The sequence below is a fragment of the Vombatus ursinus genome, unplaced genomic scaffold (assembly GCF_900497805.2).
Source record: "Vombatus ursinus unplaced genomic scaffold, bare-nosed wombat genome assembly UNPS02014812.1, whole genome shotgun sequence".
NCBI lineage: Eukaryota > Metazoa > Chordata > Mammalia > Diprotodontia > Vombatidae > Vombatus > Vombatus ursinus.
The window spans coordinates 43,470,689-43,497,769 of record NW_020954590.1 but is presented as its reverse complement, the minus strand read 5'-3'; the positions used below and the strand labels follow the sequence as shown (position 1 = coordinate 43,497,769).

At 36.6% G+C, this 27,081-nt stretch overlaps 1 protein-coding gene across 9 annotated transcripts in view; it reads right to left on the bottom strand.

The window, feature by feature from the left end:
• Positions 1 to 27,081, bottom strand: part of LOC114053830 (band 4.1-like protein 3) — a 291,289-nt gene that overhangs the window by 258,763 nt on the left and 5,445 nt on the right. For 4 of the 9 annotated variants that reach the window (XM_027876959.1, XM_027876956.1, XM_027876957.1 and 1 more), the window contains exon 1: positions 6,691 to 6,845. The exons of 1 other annotated variant lie outside the window; for it this stretch is intronic. In XM_027876959.1, the coding sequence (XP_027732760.1) occupies positions 6,691 to 6,697 (7 nt within the window). In that variant the 5' untranslated portion in view covers positions 6,698 to 6,845. Of the gene's footprint in view, positions 1 to 6,690; positions 6,846 to 8,253; positions 8,278 to 27,081 lie in introns of those variants that run through there. 4 more of the 9 variants (XM_027876949.1, XM_027876958.1, XM_027876952.1 and 1 more) reach the window with 3 other exon arrangements.

Here is a 27,081-nt window from a genome sequence, read left to right as displayed (position 1 = left end):
TCCATTATGTAGTATACATTTGCATGACAAAACAATTTAAGAATGTCCAAATAAATTAAGCCAAAAATTAATTTAATTCAAAAGAAAAGGTTCAATATCAGCTACCCTGGCTTGTAGGAGCACATATCTAAACCTAGAAGGGGCCTCGGGCCCATCTAGTTCAACCTCTTTATTTTACAGATAAAGAAATGAAGGCCCAATGAGATGAAGTGATTTTGGGGTGGGGGGGTACCATAAAAAAAAAACCACACCATTAATTGGCTAAATTTTTATAAATAAGGCTTTAGGAAATATTTTGTACCATTCCATTCTTCCAATTTTTCCAAACTTATCCTGACCTGCTTCTATGTTTTCATTTGATAAGAATTATTAATTTTATATGCATATAAAATATTATTTCAGGGCTAGAGGCCTGCGTACATGACATTATTATACTCTGCACTCTGCTTGACCTACATAATACATGCCTGACAGGACAATGCTCTCTTTCATTGGCTGGTAAATTGTTATACCACTAAAAGACAAGGAGATATAGTTCTTGTTTTTCACAAAAAGATTTAATTAAGGTGTGATTTCAACATTGGTAATTTAACTTTTAATTATGTTATTCTGATATTAGGCTGTATATCTTGGGTCTTCAGACTAGGTAATTTCATTATTTTCATCATGGCCTTCTACCTCTTTAGAAAATAGCCTTAAATAACTAACCTTTTAAATTGATTTCTCTCTTCCTTCTTTCTCCCCACCTCCCAAATGAATAAATGAATTTAAACAGCTCTGCTCAGCACCAAAAGGCTAGATACAACCCCACAGAAAATACAGACTGCAGATTGAATCAAGGGGAAAAAAAAACATTTAAAACAACCTTTTCCTCTTTCTATCTCTGAACTTTTTTAAAAGGAAAGATATTGATATTCAATAATATGATTCCACTCTGAGGTCATTAAGAAATAATTGTTGTAATTATAATAGGAGAAGCTCTGTGAAATAATTTCAAAATTATCTTTTTCTCAAAAATTAATTAAAATCTTATTTAAAAGCTAAAATGCAAATGCCTTATGATGACCTTTTAAATATGATATGAACTTATAATTATTCTCAAATTCACATATAGGCATATTGAAACAAAGAAATTTATTTATTACTAGTTCTCAATATGACCTATCTTTTTGGCCTCCATCAAGTAAAACTAAAAATACAGCCAAGAATTCTGTGAAACTTCTTAAATGCATAGTTGTACCTTCTCTGAAAAGAGACAGCCTAATTCATGGAGACCAACTTTCTTCACTTACAAGAAATTAGTCCCATTCTCCAGAGAATCCTTCAAGTCAGAGAATCTGCTCTGTTCTGCACAGCTACGGAATGTGCATGGAAAAGGAAAGGACTTTATATCTTTATCCACTTCCAGTGATTCTTTTAGTGTCCCCCAGGGAAAGCTCAAAAATCTTCAATGACTCCCTATAGCCAACAGAACAGAGCTGAAATTTGTTAGCCTGGCATTCAAAACCCTCCATAATTTAGGTTTTCCTTTCCCAGGCTTATTTTTTCACTACTTCCTCCATAAGAACCCTCTGGGCCAACCCAACCAATCCATTCATCACCCCCTGAATACATTTTGTATTTTCCCACTTTAATGCCTTTGCTTGTCCCTGGCCCCATGTTAACCTACTGAGATATTACTACTCCTTCTGGGTCTACGGCAGCTTTTTCTTGACTACTCTAACTGGTCATACATATGAAACCTGTTCCATGTACATGAAGCCCAATAGCATTTATTGTCAGTAGCCTTCAGGTGATACATATCAATTACTTCTTGATTCTGTAATTATTTTGTAAGCTCCTCTAGGACAGGGACCCTGTCTCATTCATCTCTGTACCCTTACTTCCTCACTAGGGAAACAATGAAGTAGAGCCATATATCACACACAGAAGAAGAAACTCGATAAACATTTGATTAAGATCAAATTAAAGCTAAATGGTATTTAGCATATGCCAAAATACTTCAGACATCTTAGGAACTCAATATGTCTAGCTGCTTTGTTACCCCATGCAAGATAGATAGGCATAGTCAATTCTCTAGAGGATATCTTTATACCCACAAAGAAATAAACTCCAGGGATGATAAACTGTAGTTATGGACAGTTTTAGGGGGTTGCAGAAGATCTCACTGAGATCTTCGAGAAACCAGTAGCTAAACCTGTCCCGGCTGATGTATTCAGTCAATTAATGAGTGCTTACTACGTACCAGGCACTATGCTAAGTGATGGGGATTACAAACCCCGCCCCCCAAAAAAGGGCAAAACCATCATCCTCTCCTTCCAGGAGGTCACACTCTGAATGAGACAACATGTAAAGAAGTTAACCCTTCCACATCTCAGGAATTAGGGGCTCAGTATACTTATGATCTGGAAAATCCACAAATTTTTTTGGCCCTCCCTTTGTAAAATGTATAAAATTATGCATATTATTATACATATTTTATATATGTATGTAAAATGATTTTGGTATTCAATAAATCATTAGAGGCAGTATGACATCATGGTTCTGGGGGCCAGGAAGACTAGCTCCATCTCTTTTTTTGGGGGGGGGGCTAGGCAATGGGGTTAAGTGACTTGCCTAGGGTCACACAGCTAGTGAGTGTTATGTGTTTGAGGCCACATTTGAACTCAGGTCCTCCTGACTTCAGGGCCGGTGCTCTATCCACTGCACTACCGAGCTGCCCCTAGCCCCATCTCTTCAAACCCTATCTCTAAAATAGTCTGGCTGCATGACCCCAGGCAAGTAATTCAGCTTCTCAATTCTCTAGGTAATAATCTAAGACTATAAGGTGAGGAGAAGGTGCTTGACTCCATTGATGGAGGGAGTTGCTCACAGAGTACTTCCTACACCAATGAAACTACACGTTTGGTCCCAGTCACTTATCTAATGGACCTGTATTTCTACTACATGAGTGAGGTATCAAAAGTGAAAATTTAGTAGAGGAAACAGAGAGGATGAGTTACTACCCAAAGATCACTCAGCTAGTTGAAAGGAAGAGGTACATGAACTTAGGTCTTCTGCTTCCCAGTCCAGTGTCCTTTCCATTGTTCTTTTTCGACCGTATCTCTGATTTCATCAATATGGAAAGCTTCCAATAGGGAAAGGCACTCCCTTCACCAATGGAGATCAATAGTTTGCAACTTACAGTCCTAAAAAGTTACAGGTTATTGAGAGGTTAAGTGACTTGTCCAGGGTCACATAGTCAATCTGCCAAAGGCAAGACCCAACTCCAGATATTTTTGACTCCAAGGCTGGCTCTCTATCCACACTGCCTCTCTTTTTCCAATACTCTATAAAAGTCAATCAAGAAAATATCAGCAACTCCTGACCCATATGCCTACTTTCCCATCCCTATATGATTTTAATGAAAACAATATATATGTGTGTGTGTGTGCGTGTGTGTATATACATATACACACACGCACACACACACACATATATATACTTCCCTACACCAATGAAATCACAAGTACAGGCATCTATATCCATATTGATAAAGGTATTGATACAGAAATGCCCACATCCATGCCTCAAGGTCATTCTTGATGAAGGCATTAGCAGGGAACAATCAGGCTTTTGCAAGACATATTCCAAAGTAGCTGTACAATGGAAAGGACAATGGAGTCAAGAGCCCTGGGTTCAAATCTCACCTTTGATGCTTACTACCTATGGAATACCTCCCAGACCTATGATTCTGTGTCCATTGTCTTGGACACAATTAGCCTGGGCCTCAGTTTCCTGAACTGTAAAATAAGGGGGTTGGGTTAGAGGGCTTTTGAGGTCCCTTGCAACTCTAGATAACTCTGCTATTTTCTACATTTTTACATTTCATAAACTAGAGAAAGCTATATCTTATGTTTTTTCCATGAGATAGTTAAAGAAAATTATTAACTGTAATACAACTCCACTTAGTGGTTGCCAGACACATTTAGCTTACATGAATTTCGTGACTAACTTCATATACAATAAAGAAGTTATTAAAATGACTGCTAATGGCTGCTATGGAAATTATTATATTTAATAAAAACCCAAGACAATTTATAACTTGAAGACACATTTTCATTGTTGTCATTATTAAATTCTGCATTATTTAGAGTAACTATCTTTTAAATGCATCGGCTCTTAGGAAATTTAAAACAGTTCACATGGAAAACTCCTATCATACTACACAAATCAGAAATCAGGTTTTCATCAGAGCAATATAGTACTAATACTATGAGAAAATAATCACAGTCTAAAACTGCATGGGTTCAATATTTCCAAAAATCTGTTTTATCATAGGTGTGAATACTCCCTCTATTAATGCTGAAAGACACTCTTCAATTCCTTAGTAGACAGTTTCACAAGTCACTGTGCTAAAAACAAATTAATCACCTGCGATCTTAAATTCTGGATGTATTAGTTTTGTATTAATATCTTTCATCAATTTTGTTTTGGTACAATTTTTTATAAATTGTCAAAATAAAAGTTGAAGGAAGTGTAGGCGAGACAGAAGACTGTTTCTGAACAGAATACTAGATAGTGTAAATGATTTGAAACAGAAAAAATAAATAACAAACAAAAATCTCTCTTAAGCATACAGTTGTTATTATTTGTCCTTCATTTTTCAAGAGTACCAATGACATCACTGGTGATGTCTTTACTTGTGGGTGAACTGGATTTAAGTGTGAATTGGATTTAAGAGAGGCAGAGTTGCACAAAGTGGTCAGCTTCACTCTCTTCCAGATTCATCGAAGTCCAATGACAAGACAAACGTCAAGGCAACTGGCGATGGGCCAGGATGCAGCTGATGACCTTGACGTCTTCAGTAAGCAAACAGTAGGATGAGGTTGCAAAATGATCTTAGGCTCTTATGTGCCTACTTCTTTAGCATTTCACTCTATTGAAAGACATTCAATATTTTTAAGGCCTAAAATTTAAACACTAGGTGGAGCCCCTTTCCCAAAATCTAGAGTGGGGAAAAAAAAAGGCAGATAAAAATTTAATACAGCCTCTGCTCTTAAGATACACAGACATGTCTTCCAAAGTATTTTAAAAATTAAAAAAGGTATCTCTAAAAATTAACTCTGTAGTTTTATCCATGAGAGTACCCTCTCCATCCATACGAATTGCAGTCCTCTATTCTCATTCACTACAAAAAAGGAAAAAAAAAACACTTGTCCTAAACCTAGTGCAACCGAATAGAAAAGAATTTTCTAAGTAATCTTGAGAGCTAGCCTGGTGTAGTAGGTGGAGTAGATAGAGATTCAGGCTGAATTAGGATATCCTAGGTTCAAGTCCATCTGACACATATTGGCCGTGTGCCCATGGTCAAAGTCATATAACCGAACATCATCCCTAGCTCACTGTTGAAGATTTTAAGTTACGGATCAGTTAATTTGCATTAGAGGAGAACCCCTGCTCATAATTTTAAAGGCATCTTGGCACAGTGAAAAAGGAGCTGGCACTTAAGTCAGTGGACTGGGTTCAAATCTCACTTCTGATACTTAGCATCTGTGTGAACCTGGACAAGTTAATTAACCTCCTTGAGCCCCAGTTTCCTTCTGTCTAAAATGAGGTTTTAGAAGGACCTTTGAGGTCTCTTCTAGCTCCAGAACTACAGTCCTATGATTTCCTCACCTGGAGTTCCCTGAAAATGAAATCATCGGTCCAAAGGTAAAAAAAAAAAAAAAAAAAAAAGCTAATACAAATTCCCTTACAAACATTTCATTTATTTTGTGGCCAAATCAGTTATTTGGGAGCCTATAAAAATGTGATAACAACTATACGCCCTGTGAATTAAACATGGAGTAACGAATACTAAGATGTGGGGGCAGTTAGGTGGCACAGAGGATAGAGTTCTGGCCTTGGAGTCAGGAGGACCTGAGTTCCAATCCAGCCTCAGATACTAGTTGTCTGACCCTGGGTAGGTCACCTAACCCTATTTGCCTCAGTTTCCTCATCTTTAAAATGCACTGGAGAAGGCAATGACAGTAACTCAGCCAAGAAAACCCCAAAGGGGATCACGAGGTGTTGGGCATAACTGAAACAACTGAACAATAACAACAAATTTCTACTAGTAATAAGTGCAGAATCTTCTACACCTGTATAATTTTGAGCAAGTCTTTCAAACTCTGCGGGCCTCAATTACAACGTCCACAAAATGAGATTTCTGAACTAGACAATCTCTAAAGCGCTTTCTAGCTGTAAATCTTAGGATACTATATGAACATCTTCCAAGGCTCTGTTCTTGAAATGGCCAGTGTAGGTGAAAGAACAATGGATAAGAGGCTACTTATTACTTGTGTGTGACGTTGGCAAGGCATCTGACTTCTCTGGGTTTCAATTTCCTCATTTGTAAAACAAGGAGGGTGGAGTAGATGACCTTTGAGGCCGCCTCCAGATTTAACTCCATGGTCCTTGTTTTTACCTAGTCTAGAACAAAAGCAAGTTATAATCAGATAATACAGATAGTTGCTGGTGCTTAATTAAAAAAGGACTCATTGAACTAAACAAACCATGTAATTGGTTATAGATAACGTAACTAGCAGTTAAAAATAGGCTACCACAGCAAGTTGGGGGACTCCAGCTAAAGAAAGAGATAAGTCCTGTGAGATAATACCACCCAACTTGGCTATCACTCATTGCAGCCAGATAAAACCAACACTTTACCTTGCATAGCATTATGAAGTCTGTTCTCTCAGTGGTATTTCAGCTTGTTTTCAAATCCAACCTGCTCCAAATGCAAAGTGTAGGCAAATAGCAGAAATAACTCTTGCCCAATTCTTAAATGCTTTTGCTGACATATCCTACAGTAAAGTGTCAGATCAGTGGACAATGAAGTTGCAGTGGTGTGTGTGTTTTCAAATTTTATACAAAATTTTAGACAAGGAAAGAGGAAGATTCTGCTGACAGCCCAACTGTGTGGCAGATTAGTCAGTAACCTTTGAACAAGTACAAATCACTGACCTCACTTAACTCCTCTTCCAGAAAGTCCAAGAAACTGATTTAATCAAGGTTCAGATAAGCACAAAGATAATTTCCTCTAACCTAAGAACTTAAATCCATATATAGTCAGTGATCTAGCTGTGCTTAAATCAATTAGGAAAAACAGCATTTCTTTGTCTGCCTCCTACTTTTCAGATATAATCCGAGTTTTCTCCTCTCCCCACCATCCTAACACCATCTTGCCAAACACAGCTGAATTCTAGAAACAAAGCTAGTTCAAGTGAAGAAATACAGGCTACAGGAGGTTAAGATGGTCTCAACATATGATTTTATCCATTTGTTGTTCAGTTGCTTGTCAGTTGCATCCTGCTCTTCGTGACCCCTATTTGGAATTTTCTTGGCAAATATACTAGAGTGATTTGCCACTTTCTTCTCCAGCTCGTTTTACAGATGAGGAACCTGAGGCAAACAGGATTAAGTGACTTGCCCAGGGTCATACAGCTATTAGTAAGTGTCTGAGGCCACATTTGAACTCAGGACTATATCCATTGCACCACTTAGCCACCCTTCATCCATTTAGGCAAATCCCAGTGTGGAAACTCCTTCCATCAAAGCAGACCTGCAACTCATCTGTGATTTGTAGTTTTAGAAAGCTGCCTGAGGCCTTGAGACACTAACTTATTGGGTCTTGGTCACACATAGTTCCTTTGTTAGTACTTGAACTCAGGTGTCTTCCTGGCTCCAAGGTCAGCCTTCTGTTCATTATATCTCACTACCACTCAAGAAATGGAGATTCTTAGTTAATGATACAATTCATTGAAATCTAAGTAGTAAAAAGCACCACCTCTGGTTCAAGTTTTCAAGTAATTTATCAATTAAAAGAACTATTTTATACATTGTTAGCCACTTTTTTGGCCATTATTGGGGGGGAGGGTGGTTCTTTTACAACCTTTCCTATAAACAAACAAAAAAATAAATCACCCAAAACTTTGCTCTTCACTTCCCATGATCTCAAGGTAGCACTCAAAATGCTACAAAACCATTTTAATCTTTCACTGAGTTTTCACAAAGCCTGCTAATTCATTTTATAAATTTTAAAAAAGCAAAACAAAAAACAAAAAACCAAACGTTATACTCTTATTTCCATACCCAATGACATACTATAGTAATATAAGCAATAGATTCTGGGGAAGAAAAAAAAACAATTTGAACAATTTGAATGTAAAAATAAATCCAGTTAGAAATGTCACTATATATAAAGAAATTAAAGTATACTCTCCTTCTTACCCTTCCACAGTACAATAGCTTCTGAATCTCCACAAGAGGAAAACGGCTAATATATTTTCCAAATATTTTAAATTGCATACTTCAGAACTGCCATAAAAAGGGTTGTCATACCCTTGAGAGAAAAAAAAATATGGCATTCAAGTAATTTTAAAGATAATTTTCTTTAGCTAACAATCTATGCTCTGTCCGCCAGGAAGCCCAATATTTGATGAATCAATTGTTTTTCATTTTGCTGACTCTTGGTATTGGCCATGAGAGCAATTTCTTTCTAAACGAAGTAATGTTTAACCACTTCCTTATCACTTACACTGCCTCATAAGCATAATTTCAAACCTTAGTCATGGTGATTTTTATATGCTTAATGTTTTTTATTGCTAAATCTTTGTGAGAATCAAAAAGCCTTATTCTTCAAAACTCTTTGCTTCAGTAGTTGAAGATATGAGTGAAAACAAAAGAACTGCAGAGGCAATTCAAAGAATACAGAAGGAAGGAAAGTGCTTGGGGAGGAGGGGCGGGTATGTATAGAAAATGTTAAAAGGCAGGGTCACTTTATTTTAGCCCTCGTCTCCTTTAAAGACTAACACAGGAAGTAATTTGGGGCATTAGGTCTAGCTTCTCCAGTACAATCCTACCCCTGGCTAGTGTGGTGATAATTCTAGTTTCTGAGCCCAATGCTCTATCCATTGCACCACTTAGCTGCCCTTCATCCATTTAGGGAAATCCCAATGTGGAAACTCCTTCCATCAAAGCAGATCTGCAACTCATCTGTAATTTGTAGTTTTAGAAAGCTGCCTGAGGCTTTGAGACACTAACTTATTGGGTCTTGGTCACACACAGTTCCTGTGTGTTAGTACTTGAACCCAGGTGTCTTCCTGGCTCCAAGGTCAGTTTTCTGTTCATTATATCTCACTGCCACTCAAGAAAGCAGAACCAGGACTTAAACCCACCAAATCAAGCTACCTTCCCTAAACAATGTATAATCTGTAACTGGTCCTACTTCAAGCTGAAAATGCTTTTGTACACTCTGCTGATAGAATGTCACCACAAAACTAGCCTGAGAGAAGAGCATCATCTAGCTGAATTCTTTGGGTAGTGACAATTCAAAAAATATCATCAGCAGTGCAAGAAATATCCACATTGATGACATCACAGATCTTATTAACCCTTGAGGGAAAGTATAGTTCCTATCCAAGCACCTCCTGAATTATTTGATAGACCCCAAGGTGAGGAGACAATGCTTTGTGTGCATAAAGATTATGATTCTTGGGGCTGTGAACTGAAAGAACATTTTTGCAAAATTCAATTCAGGGGCCCCAAATGTCAATGTCTTGTTTTTTTTGGACTTCCAGTATCTATAGAAGTCAAAACTAGAAGGGGAGAAATAGGGATAATGACTTCTTTAGGATTCACACTAGCTCATAACAGAACAGGACTGCCTTCAGAGGCTGAAAGGTTAGTGATAGTGCAGATTTGAATAGAAAATATTGGCAGAACTGAATAGAGAGGCTAGTCAGCGCAGAAAATGAAAAGGAAACAGCAGCTAGAAAGAAGGTGAATGATAGACAGATTTGGGAATTCTATCTGGAACAGCTTTCAAATAGTGCAAGAACTGTTCTTTGGAGGTTGAAAAATACATGACCTATTGAGACTTACAGAGCTGAATGGGATTTACTTGCTCAGGGTGAAATTTTATCTAATTAAATTATTCATATTAAGGAATAAATCTGGGTTTAGAGACCCCTTGCTACTTTCATTTCCTCTTCTTATCCCACATTTCTTAACTTTATCATTATTTTGTTCACTTCTCTCCAATGACTGATTCTACCATAGCTCAGTCCCAGTCACTCCTACATTTACCATCACTTGAAGTTATCTTATCCTTTCCTTTTTTGGGCTTTAGAAGAACAGCAACAAATTGACCAAAGGGCCTTTTGTCCGACTACATCTAAGGCAGAGTTTAATATGATTTAGGAAGTAGAAAAGGAGCAGTAAGTGAAGCAGCCATGATAATTTATTCAACAACCATTGATAAAGTACTTCTTGCAGGCAAAACATTGTGTAGAGCGAGATAGAAACATAAAAATATGGCCTCTGACCCCATGGAGCTTGTAATCTAACAAGGTAAGATGGGACTCATTCACAAATATGCAATTACTACAGTGCAGGATAGAACATAATTAAAGTTATGAAGTGTTATGGTCAAGGAAAGAAGGATAATTTCTTACATTGAGGTTAGGAAAGAGTAAATGGGAGTAGAAAATAAGAGAGATTTCAAATCAACAGAGAAAGTGATATTTGAGCAGAGCCTTGAGATATGGGCAGGATTTCAAAAGGCAGAGGTAGAATGGGGTTACTACAAGTCTAGAAGCAAATCACAGAGGTGAGGATAGTGAATTGTAGCATAAGTATATATCATGAGATGAACCTAGAGAAAAAGGGAGGCCCTGGGTTGTAGAAGGCCTTGAATGTTAGGCGAAGAAATTGAGACTTTATTCAGTGGGCAATGGAGAGCTAAAGGTTTAAGGAAAATTATTCTTGCAGTGACAAGAATGGATAGGAATAGAAGTCTGCAAATGGGAGAATGGCTAATCAGAATGAAAAGAAGAATGTTTTAGTTTCATTTTCCTCCTATATTTCCTAACCTAGATGGTTAGAATCCACCTTATCTCAATTAAACTATATTGACAGAACAAGTTTAGCAAAAACATCAATATCTCTGGCAACCAGAGTGATATGATTCAGGGTCCCTAAGTACAATCAGTAACATATAACTCCATGCACCTTATGTTTCTGACTTTTGCCTTCTGAAAGAGAATAACTTCAGTGTAGAACACCAGTAATAACAACAATATAGAGATTAAATTAAAACATGGAGGACCCACGAACTTGAATTATTAACAGGTATTAAGAAATTCTGGGTAATTCACTGAGACAATGGAAACTAAAACAAAGCCATCTTCAAAGGAACAAACCAGAAATAGAACACAAAACGGCTGAGGATAAGACTTTGTGGGTATCAGACACAGGGGTTAGGCAGCATTCATTGATCTTCTACCATGACTCTTCTGGTTTAGTTAGCAGAAAAGTAACCTGAAGTTTTAGAATCATTGCAGAATGTACATGGTGAACCTGTGGGAAGTAGGGGAGGGGGAGGGGGAAGAGGGAGGGAAAGTAGGGAGAAATGAAAAGAGGGAAGAAGAGATAATGAACAGGACTACATGTGAATCCAGAGAAAAATAAACTTCTAAAATAGGAGGACTTTTATTCGTCAAACTGAATAACTGTAAAAATAATCCAGCAGCAAAAACAATTGGGTAGAATGGTGGTTATGTCAATTCAACTCAAGGACAACACAATAGATTAAAATGTGCACCTAAACAATTTATAGGGAATAAAATCATCTGAAAATAAGGATTTCCAAATTACTTGTACTAGAGTAGAAAATCTTACAAACACCACTACCTAATTTCATAATAGCATTCAATATAATTTTAGAATCTTTAGAAACAGATTGCAACAGCCAATGTGTGTGCTATCAGTATATGAAATTGTGCCACTTCAACCTGCTAAGAAAGGGATAGAAGAGCATGAAATATATTTAGAGGTAGAATCAAAATGAAATTGTAATTCCTAAGAAACTTCAATATATTCTGTCTTGCAGAGGGAATTTCATTTAAAGGAAGTTCAGAAGAAACCAAATCTCCCTCTCCAACCTTGTCTTTTCAACTCAGGATATATTTTATGTATCTTCCTCACCACTCCCAAAAACAAAGAAGACAAGAATACGGGATCTAAAACACTAGAAACCTGATGACTAGCCTGAATTTTGCACAGCAAGGAGTTCACCAGCAAAAGTAGACTCTGCACCTCTTCAAAAAGAAATGGTCTAAACATCAACTGAGTAGGCCTTCATGGTGAAGGACAATGAAGTGCCTCACCTAGCAGCTAGCAGAAAGCATTTTCCACTAGTAACTGGAAAGCTTTCACCTTCAAGATCCATAGTTCAGTATTTAATATAAATAAGTCAACATGCAACATATAACATGTCCAGGGGTTCATATTACAACCACATCAGCACCATGAAGAAATTAATAAATTTGTGACTGTCACAGATGATGAATGGGCAGATTTGATCTATGTGATTTATAGGAACAATTGAACAAGCCTTGGAGAATTAGAGCACAATCATTCCTTTTGAGGCTCCATGGGATAGTGGAAAATTGTTTTCTTATAAAGAACTATGATAAAAGATAGGAAAAAAAAACAATATAAATAAGAACTTTTATCATTCAAAATGATTCATCTTTGTTTCAATTTCCTTTGTCTCTACTAATACTGCAATTCAAGATTCCTTCTCTCTCTGGCACAGGAGGATGAGCTTTAACAAAAGAAACATATGGCTTCTGTACAGACACAAAGATGCTGAAGACACTTGCCCATCTAACACAAGTGCAGTGGGCCAATTTCCTTTTATCCACAAAGGGAAAGTAAAATTAAGAGCTTAAAATCCATTTTCGTACTCACCCCCAGAAGTCACATCCCAGCACCAAATGTTGATGGTATTGCATTGAATGGAGGAGTTCCATGTTCCATATTCCAAGAATCAAGAGGTACAAGGACAGGAAAAGAGGGAGGGAAAAAAAAAAGAATAACAAATTAGGAATGACTTTTTTGTCCTCTGACATCCATTTACTGAGTACCTATGTCATGACAATTCTTTCCTTTCTAGAAACTACCCCACTCACCAACAAAGCATTTAGAGATCATTTAAAAGAGTGATGCTAAAAATCAGAATAAATTGCCTCTATGAAGAAAGATCCAAAAAGAAAGAATACTTTTTTGTTCTTCTGACAGTAATAAACAACAAAAAGCATGATACATATCTGAAAGGCATCTATTACCACACAGATAACTTTAAAGGGTAGTTAGCCTATAGAAACTATATTGATCTATCAAGTTCTCATGACTCTCCTGTGAAATTATCTATTGTACGTACACACACAAACACACACACACACACACACAGAGTCTCCTTTGACAGAATGTAAACCTCTTGAGGACAAGGCCTGTTTCATTTTTGTCTTTTGTATGTATCCCCAGTGTCTAGCACAGAAGCTTGCGTGTAGTAGGTACTTGATAAACCTTTGTTGATCAATTGCTAAAAAGCAACCAGGATTGTCTTGATTGTGAAATTTAAAAATGTTAAAAAAAAAAAACTAACAACATGAATTAATTATAAAACCACTTACTCAAAACTCAAATACAATTTTTACATTTCCAAAAGTCAGCCAAAAAGATTTCAAAGTAGTTGAAATCAAACTTCTTTGAAAGAACAAACATCTACATAAGGAGACTAGTAAGTCCAAGCCAATTCAGGCGTTTCACATGTCAGAAACACCTGAGCAGAAGTAAGTTCTTTGCAGGAAGACTGGAAATGCTGTTTATTGGATTTTTGTTGGGGTGTTTGGGATTTTATTCCGGTCTTAATTTTTTTTTTTCAGATAACAATCTAAGAAAAGTTTTGAAGTGCTTGGTAATTTCCAGAATACAGTTTGTTCCAGGCTTTCAAGCCACAACAAGCTTTACATGGGGTGAGCTTTCACAACATGAAAATCACATAAAACAAGCCTTCAAGCAGGTTGCAGCTCTCCAAAATAACTGTTACTTTACAGAAGCCCATATTAGAGGTTTTCCACATGAGCAATCAACTTGGAAAAGACATTCTATATCAAAGTCACTCAAGAAGAAACAGCCAATTTTTATATCTGTTCAGGCCTTGTGGATCTCTCTGCCTTGTAGATGGACCCTATTGATTAGCCTGACTGAAAGCTGTAGTCAAGATGTTTTTGGAGCCCCTGTGCTGTCTTATAAGTACACACAAACTATATCATGCAAAAGCATAAATACAAGTATGCAGACACTAAGCCAGGAAGAAGAACTTTGTGAAATGTAACAGAATAGTAATATTCTGGTCCTATTGTATAAAGTTTGGCCCTATTAGCATTGGTGGTTAAAAACAAACTTTTTTTTTTTAATTTTTAGGCAGTTGGGATTAAGTGACTTGCCCAGGGTCACACAGCTAGTAAGTGTCAAGTGTTTGGTCTGAGGTCAAGATTTGAACTCAGGTCCTCCTGACTTTAGGGCTGGTGCTCTATCCACTTTGCCACCTAGCTGACCCCAAAAAGAAACTTTTTTAAGTGGCTAAAAAGCATACTGGATGGCTATGTCAGAAATCTCTGTGAGAAGAGAAAACATACCTATAGTCAAAAATAATCACTTGTTTTCCTTAGAATCCATGGTCTCTAAACTTATCTTCCACTTCCAAACATCTCCAAACCCATAAGAAAGAGAGAGATGATATAGATTGATATAGGTACAGATATAGACACAGATGATATAAAAATGTGGACAGATGAATACTGTTATCCCTTCCATATCATGAGCACCCCATGATCTGTAAAATTCACGTAAAATTTTTTGGCCCTCTCATCATACCAGAAAGTAAGTCTGAATTATTATAGTATTAAAATATAAAATTTGTTTATGTTATACAATAAATATATTTTATGCATTTCTGAGTTTCTAAACTTTGTCTTCTGCTGGCTTTCATGTGTCTTCTGCAACCTCCGCAAAACTCCTCAAAAATTCCCATTTAATTTCTTATGCCAACCCATGATATATTGACACCAAGATGGGGAAAGTTAAGATGTGGAAGGGAAAACTGTAGATGTATAATACAATATCTTCCCAAAATCTTTGTATAGATAATTTTTTTTAACTTTTGACTTAATTCTAATGACTTAGGCTATAGGTGTGACAGAAATAACCCATAATTTTCCCTGTTAAGTAATAGTGAATTTTCTTCTCATAGATTATATGGATATAGGTTTTTTTAGACAAAGAGTACAGTTTACCTTCTCATCTTTAGACATTTTTGGCTTGTCAGAGAAGCTAAACAATGCATTAGGTACAATTATGTAATGCTAATGTCATAAATTTTAAAACATTTGTTTCCAACATTGACCAAAAATAGATACTTTGTCAATATAGACAAAGTAAAAAACGTTGACACATATGTGTACTCCGTATGTGCCTATCTTTTATACCTAAGATACATGTAAGGATATTGGTCCATTGGGAGTTAGGAAACTACAGTGTAGCCCTACTGTACTGCCTTACTATGGCAAGAAAATGACCTTGGGTTCTTGAGGGCTCTTTCTGCAGAATTCAAGTTCTGTCATATCCTACCAAGCTGGGAAGTCTTTGAATAGGGAATAGGAATAGTCTTTGTCCAGAATATTGATTTGCTTTTGATAAATTCTGAGAGGCTCATTCCTGGGTATTGCACAGGTTGATGGATTTTTCAGCCATAGCAACTCATAGAAAGCATCTACTAACACAGAGAGGGATTATGATCTCTGTCATTAGGACACTGAAGAAATCAATGAATCCTTGAAGTAAATAGAAAATACTATAGATTCCACTAGGATTGTTGTCTCTAACTTCAGTTAAGTAAAATAAATGAGCTAATTCTTCAAATTTGTCTTCAGAGACACTTTAAAGAAGCTAAAAATTTCACTAATATATATTAATAATAGTGAAATAAATATTTCACTAATAAATAAGTGATAAAAAATTTTGCAAAAATTTCACATTTAAAGAAGCTAAAAATAAGTTTTAATGGGTTACATTAAACTGTGCTTATACAAGTTACAGAAACTCCACACTGGCGTCACTAACAGATCTATTTCAAAGTATATGACATAATCATCCGTGAAGGGACATAAAACAAAGAACACTGAACTAGGAATCAAGAAAAGAGGGTTTCAATTTCACCTTTGTTATTAATAATGTTTGTGACCTTGGACAGTTCACTTAACCTCCATTTCCTCATCCATAAAAATAGTTCAATAGCTACCTTGCCTAATTTACCTCACAGGGTTGTGGTGAGACCACTCCTTTTGTTTAAAGAGGTTATATGCATGCTTTTTGTTTTAATTAGTCATTTCCAAATGAACCTCTCCCAGCCATCTCTTCTTTCTTTCATCTGTCTCCTCACTTAATTTCCTTGATACAACATCGTCATTATTTTCTTCCTGTCTTTCTCACAGTCTTCCTCCACCTCTTCCTCCTTTATGCTTTAATCCAGACTATCCCCAAGCTTCTGTTCTTGGCTCTCTTTTCTTGCCTGTTAGTGATCTTAACCACTTTCCAGATTCCAAAATGGACTGATTATACTATAGTCACTTAGTTCCAATTGGATACAACTTTGTGTGTTATATTATACTCTATATTGACATGTAGTGTGGTTATGCAACTGTTTGTTAAAAGATGTCACCTTGAGTGAGAATAATAGCTCTATTTCAATGTATGAGTAAAAAAAAAGTTCAATCAACAAAATAGTTATACAATAGTACAGACTCTTGCCATATACACAAATTAATATATTGATAATGCATCATATGCAGGTTGAATTTAAATTCTCATCATGAGAACACCAAATTCTAAGCTATGCATATAACCTGACTTTCAGATATTTACATTTGTAACAATTAAGCAAAAAAAAATTTAGTTTCATTGTGTGAAATTGATTTTTATTCAAAACTAAAGTTATAGTTTCATTATGTTCTAAAGACTAAGAACATAAGATTGAAAAAATATGTCCATTAATTAGATAAATATGGATTCATAGATGTTTCCATGATTTTCCTCACTTATAAAATTAGGGGATTGGATTAGATGATCTCTAAGAGACTTTACAACTTTAAATCTATGATTATAAAGACCTATTCCATAATTATATAGGATGCTACACAGTTATACTTCTTTCCCATGTGGGTAGTAATAAAAGGTTAATATTCAGATTACTTGTTTTCAAGCACTGGACTCTACCACCTCTCCAGAAACCATAAAGCTACTTTTGAAGTTTAAAAAACTTCTCTCTTCTAAAAGCAAAATAACCAAACTTAACCACTGTTAAGTTGTTTTTATTATTATTTTAAAAGATGAACTTAATTGATTTGGAATTGGAAAATGCTGATAAGTGGATTTAACTGTACATCACGCTGCTTACAATATTCAAGTATGGGCATCATACTTGAGGGTCAAGTATATAATTCCATAGTACAGGATACTTTGGCAAGTAAGGGCAAACCGGAGGGTATCTGAAGGTGAGAAAATTTATAAAAGGAAGGAGGGAGGGTGCCAAAGATAAAATTTTCTAATTTCAAAATTTTGCCTATGGTTGGCTCTCCATTCCCACCCCACCCCCAAAAGAGGAAGAAACTCTCTTCCTCCTACTGTTTCATATACCTATGGCCTTCTGCTTCTAGCACCCTGATTTAAGTCTATTTATTTTTTACCAAAAGAAAGAGGCCAAAAAGTCTGAGGAAAAAGAAAATGCTCAGTATGAGTTACTTCTTTTTAATGGAGATACAACTTGACACATACTTTACATTATGTTCAGAAAAGCAATACCCAACTCTCACAATATGGTATGTACAAACATTTCTTTCTGGGGGGAATGTAAAGTCTAAAAAATTTAAAAACAAAAAGATCAGAGGTTAATAAAAAGGGAAGAATGTGTCAGCAACATTGCTCAATCAGTGTCCAAGGGGCGTAACTGAAAGCAACTTTCTTCCCTCATGTGAATGCAGTTGATAAAACTCAAGCCTTCTAAATACATAGGGGCCATGACATAAGCTTCACCAGCTTTTGGATGGAGTACAAAGTGAGGGGCAGCCTAGTACCGAGGAATGAACATTCAACCACTCTAGGGGTTAGGAAACCTAGGTTCACCTCTCAACTCTGCCTCTAACTTTCAAAGCCTGGGGAAGTCATAATCTGTATGGGACAATATCTTCATTTTTCAAATGTGGAGTTAAAACTTTTTGCCAGAATTATGGGAGGACTGATGGGGAGAAGGAGGAAAGAAAACCTGAATTCTGTCTTCAAAACATGCATTTTTGCTGATAGCTAGATGTCACTCTTCCAGTCTTAAAATCCTATTTTACTTATTTATTTTGGTGTTCAGAATATGTCAGATCTCCAAAGTAAACTGCAAGGAAAATAAAATGGCTTCACATATTATTGAAACTCAAGGCTAGCTAGCATTAACATCAACAGGATTACTAATATAGAGGGTTGCATTATAAATCTGGAGCAGGTAGCCCAGTTAGAGGTGAATTCAACGTATCTTTTGTTGTTGTTATTCCATTGTGTCTGATTCTTCATGATTCCATTTGGGGTTTTCTTGGCAAAAATACTGGAGTGGTTTGACATTTCCTTCATTTGACAGATGAGAAACTGAGGCAAATGGGATTAAGTGACTTACCCAGGGTCATACAGCTAATAAGTGTCTGAGGCAGGATTTGAACTCAGGAAGACTCATCTTCCTGACTCCAGGCCACCTAGCTGCCCTCAGCCTACCTCTACAACAGCAATATTATTTTAACTTGAGGGTAACCTCTGCAGAAATTATCATTTTTGAGAACACTCTAACTGGTAAGCAGGTTAATAAGAAGAGGCTGAAATAAAAATAAATGTACCTATAAACCAAATAATCACTCCTATTAACACAGCCATTTAGTCCTTTGAAGTTCTTTTTTTTTAAACTTTAAAACTTTAAAACATCATGTCTTTTGCTCTAATTTGAGCTCTAGGAGACACTACAAAATAGAATAGGTGCTTAGTAAATGCTTGTCTATTCCTCTCCTTTCTCCTTAAACCTCCTGCCATCTAAATGACCCTTAAAAAAAATCTAACTGTTGCTTTCTGAATTTGAAAAACATTTTTCTAAGCAGTAATTGTTAGGGTGGAGTATATTTTGATGGAGTGGGAAGCAGTAAGAGGAAGACCACATTTATTTCACATATATTCATTATTTATTTTCTTAAATAGGACACGTTGCTTAAGTGGAGGATATAACATACTGTTATGCAACTAGAACAAAATTAAGAATATTTTTTTTTAAATTGTAACTCTCACTGTCTGTCTGGCTCTGTCTCTCTGTCTCTGTCTCTGTGTGTGTCTCTCTCTCTCTTTCCTTCTCTCCCTCCACATTTTTAGTAATAGAAAGAACAGTGGAATTAGAGTCAAAAGTCCGAATTTTGACTGAGATCTCTCACTCACTAGCCATGCAATCTTAGACAAGTCAATTTTGAGACTGTTACCTCATCTGTAAAATGAGAACAGAAATAGCACAGCCTCAACTTCATGCAATGGTTTGGTTTTTTTTTTTTTTTGGCAAGGCAATTGGAGATAAGTGACTTGCCCAGAGTCACACAGCTAGTGTTATACGTCTGAGGCCAGATCTGAACTTAGGTCTTTCTGACTCCAGGGCCAGTGCTCTATCCAATGTGCCACCTAGCTGTCCCTATACAATGGCTTTTAAGACTCAAATAAGATAACATATGCAAGATGTTTTGCCAAATATAAAGAATTATATGAATATTATTAATATTATTATTATCTGAAACTGGAGATAACACCTTACTCTGCCTTACTGGGTTGTTTGAGGATCAATTGAAATGATTTCAATTACAAGTTTTGTAATTATAAAAAAAACTATACAATATTATTTATTATTATGATTATTATTAATCTTGCTAACACTGAGCTTTTGATCAGGTATTAATTTTAAGGGTTAAAATCAATTCATTTTCATTTAACAAGTGATCAGCAATTATTTTGGAGTCTATTACTTGCAGCTGCCTTTTGAAACCCTGCCTGCCACCTGTGTCAGATGGGACTGGGTTACTGTATTTGCCACATTCCAACTTGCCCTATTGGACTTTTATCCCTTTTTTGAAGCTAGTCAGATGTAACTAACACAGCCCTCTCATGTGTCAAATGTAGACTAGGAGAAAGTATTTTAAGAGATAGGCTCTGGTTTAGCCATGTAATTCCAATTGACTTTAATGGGAACCACATAGCTAAATCCTCTCACAATGCTTTGAAAAGATTACCCAGAACCTCTCTGAATCCATCCAAATCCATGGGGAAAGGGAGGAGAGAAGAGCAATAATTTGAACCTTGGTGCCATATAACACTGCTAAGCAGTGAAAGTGCTAAGCTAGCACAGAGATACAGGGTATTAACCAAGTACTATCAGTTCAGTCAATCTGGTCAGCCATCCAGAAGAAAATAAAAATTAGACTACACTCCTTTCAGTGATGTACTATAAAATGCAAACATTAAAGGTGGGAACTTCAAATTTCACTGAAGTCTATAATAATAAAAGATCTAAAAAGAAAATATGGTGGGTTTGTTTTTTAAACTCAGTGTCCTCACCATATACGAATTGAAGACACCATATTGGGGTCCTAAAGGATTGTGTCTTCAAAGACCATTCAACCCTTTCACTTTACAAATGAGATAAACAGACTTGCCTAATATCTTAAATTAAGATAGGACCCAGGTTACTTAAATTAAGGATGTACCATATTTTTAGGCAACTACAACAAAATTAAGAGCAGTTTTTAAACACAGAGAAACTGATTCTAGAAAACAATCCTGGTTTAAAACATTTTTAACAGGGGGCAGCATAGCACAATGGAGAGACAATTGAACTTGGGAGTCCAGAAGACCTACGTTTGAAATTAGCTTTCCCCCCCCCCCCCCCCCACCCTGCCGAGGGAATTGGGGTTAAGTGACTTTGCCCAGGGTCACACAATCAGTAAGTGTCAAGTGTCTAGTCTGAGACCTGATTTGATATCAGGTCCATCCTGACTCTAGAGCCAGTGCTCTATCCACTGCACCACCTAGCTGCCCACCAGAAGCCCTCCATTTGAATCCAATGTCTTGAATCTAACAAACTGTGTGGTCATCTGTGGGAACCTAAATTTCCTTATCTATAAAATGAGGCTAGGAAGAAAAACAGCAACTACTGAACAGGGTTGTTATGAAGCTCAAATGAGATAATCTGTGTAAAGTGCTTTGCAAAGTTTAAAATACTACATGAATGCCAGCTGTTATGAATTTTAACAAGCAATAATAACAAAAGCAAAATTAGAAATTTTCTAATTATATGCTGAGAAGACTAAACTGGAAGGCCAGAAGGATGCAAAGTGGGAGAATTTAAGAGCTGAGTATAGTCATAAACTATAAGTTTATAAAACAAGATATTCTAATTTTTGAGTTCATAAAACAAGATTTAATTTTTGAGTTGGTGAAAATTTGATAAGTAGGTCATATGTGCATTTTAATAGTATAACTTATTGGGGCAGCTAGATGGCACAGTGGATAGAGCACCAGCCCTGGATTCAGGAGGACCTGAATTTAAACTCAACCTCTGAAACATAATGTTTACTAGCTGTGTGACCCTGAGCAAGTCACTTAACCCCACTGCCTACCCGAAAAATAGTATAACTTATTGTTGCATTATCCAAGTCACTTTAAGTGCAGTGGATAGAACACACTGACCTAGAATCAGGAAGATCTAAGTTCAAATTCTGTCCCAGATACTTAGCTGTGAAAACCCTGGGCAAATCACTTAACTTCTGTCTGGCTCAGTTTCTTCATCTGTAAAATGGGGATAATAGCACTTACCTCTCAGATGAGTTACTTGTACTTTGCAAACCTTTCAGCATTCTAAAATTACTAGCTATTATTAATCTCTAATATTTCGTTAATAGCATCAATAGTCCAAGAATAACACAAATTGCTAATCTTATACAAAATCAATGGTACTACAATCTCACAAAATGGAACAACATACACTAATCTTGTGACAGAAATGTGTTTAACTTGGCCAAACCCAAAACCGAAACTTTCTTCAAAGGAGGTTCATGCCTTCAATTCAAACAATACATTGTAAAAGGATGAGCTCTAAAAACCTCAGCCTTCTAGCCTTCTATTTATCTGATACACTAAACCAACTCTTTACCCTGATTGTGACTGCTAGCCCCTTGATCCATCCTTGTTATCCCAGTCAATTTCCTTAACTCTGGTTTCACTGGCTTCTCTACTCCACCTTGACCTTTCTACCAGACATCCACCAATCTTTCATAAGCTACTGTCATAGACTCCCTAATTCCTTTGATTCTCTAATGTTCCCAACCTTCAAATGATCATCCCTTGTAACTTACACCATCTGATTTCTCTAACTAGCTCCCAGGATGCCGAGTATTGATGGGTCAAAATCAAGCTGACTTTCCCTGTTTTGAATTTAAACCTCAACTAGGCCCTCAAAACTGCTAGACAATCCTTCTATCCAGGCAGTTTTCTGAAGAAGAAATTAAAGCCAGCTCTAGTCATGTGAAAAAATGCTCTAAATCACTATTGATTAGAGAAATGCAAATCAAAACAACTCTGAGGTATCACATCACACGTATCAGATTGGCCAACATAACAAAACAGGAATATGATAGATGCTGGAGAAGATATGGGAAAATTGGAACACTGATGCATTGTTGGTGGAGTTTTGAAATAATCCAACCATTTTGGAGAGCAATTTGGAACTATACCCAAAGGGCTATAAAAAAGTGCATACCTGGGGCAGCTAGGTGGCACAGTGGATAGAGCTCCAGCCTAGGAGTCAGGAGGACCTGAGTTCAAATGTGGCCTCAGACACTTGACACTTACTAGCTGTGTGACCCTGGGCAAGTCACTTAACCCTGATTGCCTCACTAAAAAAGCAAAAAAAAAAAAAAGTGCATACCCTTTGACCCAGCCATAGCACATCTAGGCCTATATCCTAAAAACAGCATAACAATGGGAAAAGGACCCACATGTACAAAAATATTTATAGCAGCTCTTTTTGTGGTGGCAAAGAATTAGAAATTGAAGGAATGCCCATCAATTGGTGAATGACTGAATGAGCTGTGGTATATGAATGTAATGGAATACTATTGCCCTATAAGAAATGATGAGGGGCAACTAGGTGGCACAGTGGATAGAGTACTGGCCCTGAAGTCAGGAAGACCTAAGTTCAAATCCGGCCTCAGATCAAACACTTGACACTAGCTGTGTGACCCCAATTGCCCCCCCCCCAAAAAAAAGAGATGATGAGCAGGCAGACTTCAGAAAAACCTGGAAAGACTTGTATGGTCTGATGCTGAGTGAAGTGAGCAGAACCAAGAGAAAGTTGTAGACAATAACAGCCACATTGTGTAATGACTAATATTGATAGACTTAGCCCTTCTCAGCAATGCAAGGATCTAAGACATTTCCAAAGGTCTCATGATGGAAAATGCTATCCACATCCAAAGAAAGAACTATGGAGGTTGAATGCAGATAGAAGCATACTATTGGCTTTTTTTTTCTTGTTTTGTTTTGTTTCCTCTTTCTTATGGTTCCTTCTATTGGTTCTAAATCTTCCTTACAACATCACTAATGTGAAAATATATTTAGTAAGAATGTATATGTATAGCCTATATCAGATTGTGCACTGTCTTTGGGAGGGAGGTGGGGAAGAAGGGTGAGAGAAATTTAAAACTCAAAAGCTTATGGAAGTAATTGTTGATAAATCAAAATAAATTAATAAAAAAAAGTTAATTTTCTCCACTCCTTTTTTCCAATTCCATAAAACTGTTTTTGTCACTTAATATTTGTTCTTTCCTTTTGGGCATGAGGCTAATCAGTCCACTTGAACCCTTGATTTCATTCCTTCTCATCTCCTCTATGATCTTGTTCAAACAATTTTCCCCTCCCTCTGGTGCATTTTCAATTTCTTCCATCCATTGGCTCCCTCCTTACCTACAAACATGCTCAGATTTCCCCAGTTTTAAAACAAACAGAAAGACCTCCCAAATACCTCTTTCTGTTAGCCTTTCCGTTCTATCCACCTACTACCATATCTTCTTCCTTGTCATCACCGTCAAAAATCTTGGCAAAGATACTGGAGTGGTTTGCCATGTCCTTCTCCAAATCATTTTACCGATGATGAAACTGAGGCAGCAAACAGGGTTAAGTGACTTGTCCAGGGTCATACAGGATCTGAGGCCACATCTGAACTTAGGGCTTCCTGATTCCGGGCCCAACACTCTATCCACTATGCCACCAGTCATGCTATTTCTCTGCTCCAAAATCAAAAGTATCTCTACATTGCCTACCAAATAAAAATTGAGCTCTTTTGATTAGTATTCAAGGCCTTCCATAATATGGCACCGCTGCAACCTTCCAGTCTTGTCTCCCTTTCCTGTATTCTAGGCAAATTGAATTGCCTCCATCCCCAAACATGACCTGGCTAAAATAGCTTTGCATGCTATTTCTTAGGCCCAGATTGTCCTCCCTATTCTTGTTCATCTGTTGGATTCCTATTTATCTTATAAATTCCAACTAAAACGGCACTTCCTCCATGAAACTTTTCTTGATTGCTCTTTGCTGGTAACAACCTTTCTCCTTGGTTGCTATTTTGTTTTTAGATTCTGTAATCCTCATGGCATGTAATAGTGTGTATTATAGCTGTCTGTATTTCTGCTATATCCCCCTGTTAGATGGTAAGTTCTGTAATGGTGGGGATCACACCGTAACTAAGGAAGGCAAGACAGTATGGTGGAAAGAATATTAGATTTGGAATTAAAGGATCTGAGTTCAAATCCTGGCTTTGTAACTTACTACCTTTATGACTCTGGGCAAATTACTTGATGTCACTAGGCCTTAGTTTCTTTCTCTGCAAAAAGAGAGGTCTGGATAAGATGACCTCTAAGATCACTTCTAGCTCTGAATCTCTGATCTCATCTCATCTTCCCCAAAATTTATCATAGTACTCAGCACTTAATAAATGTTTGTTTTATTAAATTATATTTTCAAATCATGGTACCCGAACAGTCCTCATGTCTTCCATTTGTTCTTTCCTGAGCATTGTTCCATGTCTACCTATTTGATGAGAGCTATGAAGTGACTTAGTTCTCTAAATTATGAAAGCATGCAGGCTTTTGCCAAATTGGATTCATTTCTATATCAGAACTGTTGAAGCCAGTGCCATTTTAGGTGATAATTTGTTTCTCCATCTGACCAACGCATTTATTATACATGTGAGAAATGGATTGAATTTTATATCGTTAATAAAAAATAATTGATTCATTATAACAGAATCAATTTGAAATCCTTCAGGAAATGATTCCCCAAGCATTTAGGCACCAAAATTTTGTAAAGACAAGAAACTATTTAGATGGTTCAGAAGTATCATCTACATAAGTGAGTTCTTTACCCATACATGAGCTTACATTCAAAATCAAGGAGCTTTTAGAGTGGTCAGAATGACAAGTTTAGGGAAGCTAGGTGGCGAACTGAATAGAGCACAGGCCCTGGATTCAGGAGGACCTGAGTTCAAATTAGGCCTCAAGACACATAACACTTACTAGCTGTGTGACCCTGGGCAAGTTACTTAACCCCATTGCCTAGCCCAAAAAAAAAAAAAAAAAAGGATGACAAGTTTACTAATGAGTATTCTAGATCAACCAAGCCCATCAACACTGAAAAGAGGAGTTATTTCATGTAATATTTCTGGAGGGAATGAACACTTCTACAGGCTTTTTAACCTTTGGGTATTATTGTTTCACTGGTAAACAACTCTGTTCATACTCATACTACTTACCGCTATCTGAGTTAAGTTCACCACTTAATTGTGCTATTGAAAACTCAGCTTCATCCTCCCTGTCATAAATACAGACATTTCCACTAGGCAAAAAAAGTCAAGAATCATTCAAGTAATTCCTTTCAAGAAAATTTGTCAGAAAATAGTAGGGTAAGAAGCAGTTCATGAATTATCAAAAACAAAAACAACAAACCTGAACCCCTAGTTTTTTTTCAAAGCTTTCTCAGCCTTCCTATGAGAAGTTTATATTGACAGCTACAGTTACTAGTATCCTCTCTCCATGAAATTGCTTTAATTAACTTTGTATACGCACATATACATGCATGTAAATAAACCTATTTATGTGGATATATTCACATTTATACACATATATGTGTATAAATGCATACATATGTGTATAGTTGTGTTCACTTATCTATGTAAATGTGATTTCCTTACCCCAAAAATAACATAAGCTCCATGAGAGAAAGGACTATTTTGTTGTTGTTGTTATATTCTTAGTACCTTGCAAAGGTGCTTAATAAATGTAAATGAATGAATGGACTGAATTAATGAATAAATGATTGGATGAATAGAATGGAGCATAACTATTCTCACATTTGTCAGGGGAACTTTACTGACCAAATGTGGCCTACTTTTTTTTCCAAATTCCAAATCAACATGAATTTGAGGTTATACCATTCTCTCTACCAATCTTACCATTAATATAATAACCTGGAAAAAAATTTAGTGAGTACCTATTGTGGCAGCTAGATGGCTCAAAGAATAGAGCATTGGGAATGGAGTCAGGAAGACCAAAGTTCAAAATTGTCCTCAGATACTTACTAGCAGTGTGACCCTGGGCAAGTCACTTAACCTCTGTTTGCCTTAATCCACTGGAGAAGGAAATGGCAAACCACTCCAGAATCTTTGCCAAGGATCCATGATCTATGGACAGTATAGTCCATGGATCATGAAGGGTCAGATATAACTAAACAAAAACCACCCTATTATTTGCAAAACATAGTGCTAGTGGCATATAAAAAGATATCTAAGACATATACCCTCCCCTCAGGAAGCTTACAATATAGTAAGAGAGATAATACATGTAAACACATAATTATACAACATAAACAACTATAAAACTTTCCAAATATGGTTTATTTGCCATCCAAGATGAACAAAGAACTACAGGAGTTCAAAGGATGGAGAAATTACTTGTGGCTAGAGGGATCAAGAAGGCATCAATACCATAGGTGGTATTGATCTGAGCCTTGAAGTTGTAGAGAGGAGTGAGATGCTATCCCAAT